Source organism: Marmota flaviventris, chromosome 1 (assembly GCF_047511675.1).
Source record: "Marmota flaviventris isolate mMarFla1 chromosome 1, mMarFla1.hap1, whole genome shotgun sequence".
Classification (NCBI taxonomy): domain Eukaryota; kingdom Metazoa; phylum Chordata; class Mammalia; order Rodentia; family Sciuridae; genus Marmota; species Marmota flaviventris.
In genome coordinates this window covers 110,107,614-110,114,508 of record NC_092498.1, presented here as the reverse complement: position 1 = coordinate 110,114,508, position 6,895 = coordinate 110,107,614, and the positions used below count along the sequence as shown (strand labels likewise).

General features: G+C 37.4%; 1 protein-coding gene across 1 annotated transcript; it reads right to left on the bottom strand.

Moving 5' to 3' along the window:
* Nucleotides 1–5,520: 5,520 nt before the first annotated feature.
* Nucleotides 5,521–6,393, bottom strand: Pom121l12 (POM121 transmembrane nucleoporin like 12). The gene has a single exon (XM_027949382.2). It carries the CDS (start codon nt 6,391–6,393, stop codon nt 5,521–5,523), a length of 873 nt encoding a protein of 290 aa, XP_027805183.2.
* Nucleotides 6,394–6,895: the final 502 nt, after the last annotated feature.

Genomic DNA, 6,895 nt, shown 5'->3' with positions numbered 1-6,895 from the left:
TTTTATTAAAAAATTTGGCAAATACACATTTATATTAGAAGTTAAAGCAATATATATTCACGATTCCTTTTTTAAACAAAATGTTCAGATTAATTATCCAACACTGAAAGTAGTAGAATTGTATTTTTATATGTACTTATGCACACACATCTATACACATGTCCACGTAAATTGTATGTGCAATATAAGGGTAAACATACACCTTCTAAACTTCCTTGTTTTAAATAATAATTACTTCAAATATTTTATTTATGTAATTGTTATGTGTGTCCCATATGCTATTTATATATTATTATATAATGTTTTGTTTACTACTTTATTAAAATTTAGCTCCAGTGAAATAGTACTAGATCTCTTGTCATCTGAAATGAAATCTATTCTCTGAAATCCCAATAGACAGGAATGGGATTTAGGTTAAAATGAAAAAAAAAAAATATTGATGTCTTGGTACAGGAAGGTTTGAGGGATCTTTCTTTTCCTTTTGTTAATATTTCTTTGTTCCTTTCCTTTGCCTGTATCATCAAAGATTAACAATAATATGGGCATGTGGTTTAGAAGGCGGGACACTTGGAAATTAAAAATAGGAAAAAATATGTCATAAAGCTCACATACATACAAGTTACTGAATCAAACTTTCAAAATTATAGAATCAGTATCAACCATAACCATTTCTGCTTCATGCTATCCATTTTGATGTAAATTATAAGAATGACTCCTCTGATTTTCTTTTTTTCCCCTTTTTTTCTTCTTATTAGTTTCATTAATATATTTTTAGTCTCTTTCATGGTTCATAGCTTTGCTGCACATTGCATCCTTTAGTAAAATTAAATGACTGCTAAAATAAATGAATAACTACAAATGTACAAGCAAAGAGAATTTACAGACACTCATTCTCATCAATATAACAGATTTATATGAGATTACTTATTTTCCTACAATCTTGCCAACGATGGATATTAGCAGGCCTTGTTTTGGGCAATGAGTGAAAATTCACATATGTACATATGAATATATATGTGTGTATATATGTATGTATACATAAAACATATATATGAATATACTGTAGTTATATATTTTTTGAATAAATGAAATATCTTTGAATATTTTATAGGCCATTAATAATTTGACTTATTCTTATATGAATTGTATAGCTATATTTGTACTATTCTATTTTTCTTACTAAGGCCTAGTGCTTTCTTACATTTGTGAAAGAATAATCCATGTTCTTCTCTGAGGTGAGGGTCACAAATGTAGCCTCCTTCCTTGTGTCACTTGCTTTGAAAGTTTTTATAATTTGTAGATTTTTTCCAAATGTTTTACAGATAACTTCCTTACAATTAATGCAGAAGGATTATTTTTGGAAACTCTACTTAAGACTTTCCAATTTACTAATTTTAACTTTAAAGAGAAAAACAACTCCCTTTCATTTACATTTACATTCATTTACATTTCATTCTTCTATGAAAAAAGTAGATTACTTACGGTTTTTGTAACACATTTAAAAAAAATTATGGTGAAATTCAATTAAATTGATATAAATATAAGGGTATTGGGATATCAAAGAATGTCTGTGATAAAGGAGATTGAGTTCCTAATTATACATATCATTCCTCAACATCCTTTGGAGATTAATGACCCAAGACTCTCTCTAATACTGAAACCTACAGATGTTTGGGTCCCTTATATAAAAGTGACATAACCTGTGCACATATTTTCATGTATTTTAAATAGTGTCTAGATTACGTAAAATATCTAATAAGTTATAAATTATTAGATATTATCAGGCCTTGTTTCGAAAAATGACTGAAAATTCATATATATATACACATATGAATATATACATGTGTATATACGTATGTATATACATATACATAAAACATATATATGAATATACTGTAGTTAATTCTATTATTAATTCTATTTAAGTAAATTCTATTTAAGTAGTTGTTACCTTGAATTGTTAAGGGAATGATCACAAGAAAAAAAATCTGCACACACTCAGTACAGACATGATTTTTTTTTTTTTATTTTGGTCTGTGGTGATTGAATTCTTGGATACAGAACACTTAGAAATCCAGGACCTTATATATATCGATATAAATCCAGTCTTATATCTATTTGGATAGCCACTTGTTTCAATTTCTTTACCAGTTAATTATTTTCACACATATTTCAGAAGATGTCAAGATCATATATTAAACTTTAGATATCTTGCTTCAGAATCTCTGTTCTATCCCAAGGATGGTATATTTATGTCTTATGCGCAAGAACAGAGGGCCTCATGTTATTCACAGTGGAATCAGTACTTAAGCAGTACTGGCTCACAAGGTGCAAGTTGTATGCCCTTTGTGAGATTTGTCCTTATATTTATATTCCTGATAAATACCGTGTACTATAATTTGACTGACAAAACGTACTACTGTATAGTATAATCTAATTGATAGGCCTAGGACACCGCCTTGAATAACATCATTAGGAACCTCATTCTAAGAACAACAGGCCCTCTAAGACTATTCTAGTTCTTACGGTAGCTCCCATTCTGTCTTTCCACTGTTTCTTTCCCCACTCTGAGAATTCTAGTTCAATTCTTTTCAAACCTGTCACAGTATCTTCTGAAACTCATGATTAGGAAATTCCCACTGAATTTCTCATCTCATGTAGATGTTCTTCACCAGCTTCTCCCCTTACAAACACTGGCTATGCAATGTCCCTTAGCTGGAAGCAAAGCCACGCCCCCCTTTTCTGGCATTCCAGAGCCCAGATGGCTTGGTCAAAAGACACTTTAAAAAAAATTAATGTTCATTCATCCATTGATGGACATTTGTTTTCATATCTTGGCTCTTGTGAATGATGGCAAAATGAACATGGGAGAACAGATATCTTTGACAAACTGATTTTACTTCCTTTTAATATATAGCTAGAAGTGGGATTGCTGAATTATGTGATACTTTTTTAATTTTTGAGGAATGTCCATACTATTTTCCAGAATGGATGTATTAATTTGTATCTCCCTTCCCCAGTGTATGTAAGGGTTTCCTTTCTCTCCATCACCACCACCACTGATCTTTCATCTTTTTTATGTCACTCTAAAAGATGTACTGTAGAAACTTATTATAGTTTAAATTTGCATTTCCAGATGATTTGAGATAGTCAGAATTATTTCATATACCTGCTGGATATTGGGGTGTTTTGTACAAATGACTATTCAGGTCTTTTGTCCATTTTTTTAAAATCAAGTTATTTGGGTGTTGCTATTGAATTCTTTTAGTTCCTTATATAGTTTGAATATTGACCCATTATATTTTTGCTTGACAAATATTTTCTCCCTCTCCACAGATTGTTTCTTCATTCCATGTTTGTACTGATACAAATAAAACAAAATCTAGAGAAAATTAAACATATTTACTGATTTCCCCTATAATTTCAAATTCCAATCTGAAATGGTCACATTATATTTTCTTATAATCCTAATAAATTTTCCCACTCTGTTTCTTTTCCCATTCTGAGAATTCTATTCAGATCTTTAGTTTGTCTCCTTTTACTAACAATCTTGCTTTATAGATAAAATAAAGATCTTTCCCAGGTCCCATCACTGGCTTTACCATGTCAGGCCTCTCCGCACCCCTGATTCTGTGCAACCCTGAAGTTATAATGAATCAATGTGCCACCCACTCTCCATGATCATTCTGTTGCTCCAATTCTTTCCAAAAAAATGCTTGACTGCTGAAACATTTTATTCTTAAAAAAATTCTTAAAACAAAATTCCCTCCAGCATTCTTACTTGCCTGCTTTACTTCACAACTTAGTACTTGCTAATGACTTCTATAATTCCTTCCTCTACATCCAACCTTCCTTGCCTCTTCCCACTAAATTCAGGCTTCCTGCTCTCCAAATTTTATGTAAATTTCTCTTCTCAAAGTCAATAATGATGGGGCTGGAATTGTGGATCAGAAGTAGTCTGCTTGCCTAGCATGCATTAGGCACTGGGTTCGATCCTCAGCACTACATAAATATAAAGACATTGTGTCCACCTATAACCAAAAAAAAAAAAAAAAAATTAAAAAACGGTCAATAATGAGATATTTCTTTTCTTAACTTCTCAAGCAACTAATATGACTGTTAAATTCCAGCCAATAGAAATCTTCTCAGGGTTACTGCTGCTACTGGATTCCCTCCCATCTCAATGATTATTGTCTTTCAGGTTTCTTCTTGTCTCCTTTTTCCTTTCATGTTCTAAACATTGGAACACCATGGATTTCATGATTGATTGTGTTTTCTCTGCATTGTTTATTTCATGTAGCCTATTGATTTAAGGACCATTATTATGGGTGAACATAAATGTTCATGATTCACAAATTTATTTCCCCAGCTTCACACACTGAGTTCTAGGCTCATTTTTTTTTTCTTTCAACAGCATTGTTGATAAATTTCACTGACATAAAATATGCTCTAGTTCTTCTAGAAACAAATAAAAAATATCTTCATTTCTCCAAACATTTTCTCTTATTTTACATCTCAATAAATGGCATTACCTTTATCCTGTTTCTTGAACTAATAACATCTTGAGATTCTTTCACTTTCCTAAAGCTGTTATCTAGGGCAATAGCAAGTCCATAATGTCTATCTTTTATTTTTTAAATATTTTTTGTTACATATTTTTATTTATTTATTTTTCTGTTTTATTTATTTATTTATTTTTGCATTATAATTCTTAATACACCATAATGCCTATCTTTTAAATACACCTCTAATTCAGCCCTTATGCATCCTTTCCATCTCAGATCAAGCCATGCTCATCTCGTTTGAAATTCTGTATTAACTTTAGTTGTTTCTGTTTCAATAGCTACCCCTGGATCCTCTACTATTCATACAGCAACCAGAATCACCTTTTAAAATATATATATGTATCTATATCACCCATATCTCTATCTTCCTTCTGCCTAGAGTGCATACTTCTTAGAATACAATCCATATTATTCACTATGGCCCCTGCACCTGCAATATTCCATCATAGTGCATCACAGTATATTTTTCACTCACTATTCTCCAGCTTTACTGAATTTAGATAAATTATTTATTATAAATTATTCTAATGCAGGCCTTGGCGCTTTCCCTGCCTGCAATATACTTTCCCTTTAGTTTTGGATGAAAAGCTCCTTTTTTATTGACTAATTTTTAATAAGATCAAATATTTAACTATACAAACTAGGCAAATGGGAGGGGAACAAATGGGAGGGGGGAAAGAAACATGTTTTTCTGAAATGTCTGGGAAGAAAGGGCAGGAAGGAGAGGGCAGGCACGAGGAGGCAAAGGTTTCAATATGAACAATTCTCCAGTGTGGGTTTGCAGAGTAAGGACAGGCTGGTGGGGGGCGGGGGGGTTGGCCGGTAAGGAAGATGGAGTAGTAAGTACTTGGTAAGCTGGAGCATCAGGGTCCCAGGCTATGGTGGAACCTGGAGGTCAGACGGCGAAAGTAGATACATAGGCTGAAGTCTCAGGAAGGAATTGGCAGAGCTGGATTCAGAAGCCAAAAGGACCAGCAGACTGGGTGCCCTCAGGGATGATTGGGACTCTACAGGCACCTCTCTGATGCTCAGGAGGCCTGTGAAGGCCACAGGAAGGCCGTATCTTCTCCCAGCTCTCCAGGCGAGACTCAGTGCCCTGCATGGTTGTGGCCCCTTGGCCAGGCTGGGGGGCAGACAAGGAAGGCTCCACGTAGGCTGGGTAGTCAGTCTCCACATCACAGAGGCTAACGCTCCAGGTGTAGATACTTGGAGTCAGAGGCCCAGGTCTTGGCACAAAGGCAGGCACCACTCCATTTTTTATTCGAGGCTTGAAGGCAGATGGCCTGGGCTCTGGGTTCTGCCTCCTGCTCTTGATCTCTGGGATTTCAAACCACAGTGGTCCATCAAACCTCCTGCTCCCTTTCTTACACTCGCTGAGCGCTCTCAGCACGTTCTCCCTGGAGCAGGGGTCTAGGCGCTCTTCAGAGAGTCTGCGCCCAGCAGAGGGGCCTCCCTGTCCCTGGGATGCCAGTGGGCTGTCCCTGCGCTGAGGAGCAGCGATCTTGATGGTCACTGGGCTCCAGGTCCGTCTTGGGTTCCGGGCATTCCAGAGCCGCCGCTTCAAGTAATTCTCCCAAGCGCTGGAAAGATCCGGCCCCATCAGGGTCTCTGGGGTAGAGAAGCGCCCCCAAGCGCCTTCCTTCCCTGGCTTGGTGAAATTCCAGGCCAGCAGCATCTTGGGAACCGGCCCGCTCCGGACACAGCTATCACTGTGGCCATGCTGAACAGGGTCCAGAGCTGGAGCCGAGGTCAGCTGGAGCTGAGGGTTCAGGCGTCCCCGGACCCGGGGTGGTGGCGCGGGCTGAGGCGAACTCAGGGTGCTACCCATGGGAACCGGGCGACAGGGTCCCGGCCTCTAGTAGGGATTCGGCTTCCAGAAGTTCCCTATGTCTGCAGACGCGGCCAGAGGCAAAGTGCCCAGGGCTCGGGTGACCGTTGGCACCTGGGCACGAGGAAAGCGCGTGGGGCATGGACACTGGTGGTGGACGCTGAAACGGTTCACACACCCAGACCACGCGTCAGGTGGGTGCCAAAGACACGCGCAGGCGAGGATCCCAAGCGTTGCAACAGCCAAAGTTAGCTGGCCCTGTGCAAGAAACTTGAGGCTCAAGCCTCTTCTCTTTCAACCCACCCTATTGTTCATAGAAACTGTTTTTCTCCCAAGGAGGGGCTAACAACTCTTGTCTGTATCCTCTGGTTATTGGTCTCTCTCTAACATCCTTACTGTCATATCATCTGCATACCATCCATCCATGCATACTCTCCACCAAGTAAAGTGTATAATTCAGGGGTTTTTAGTACATACACAGATACACACCCATCATCACAGT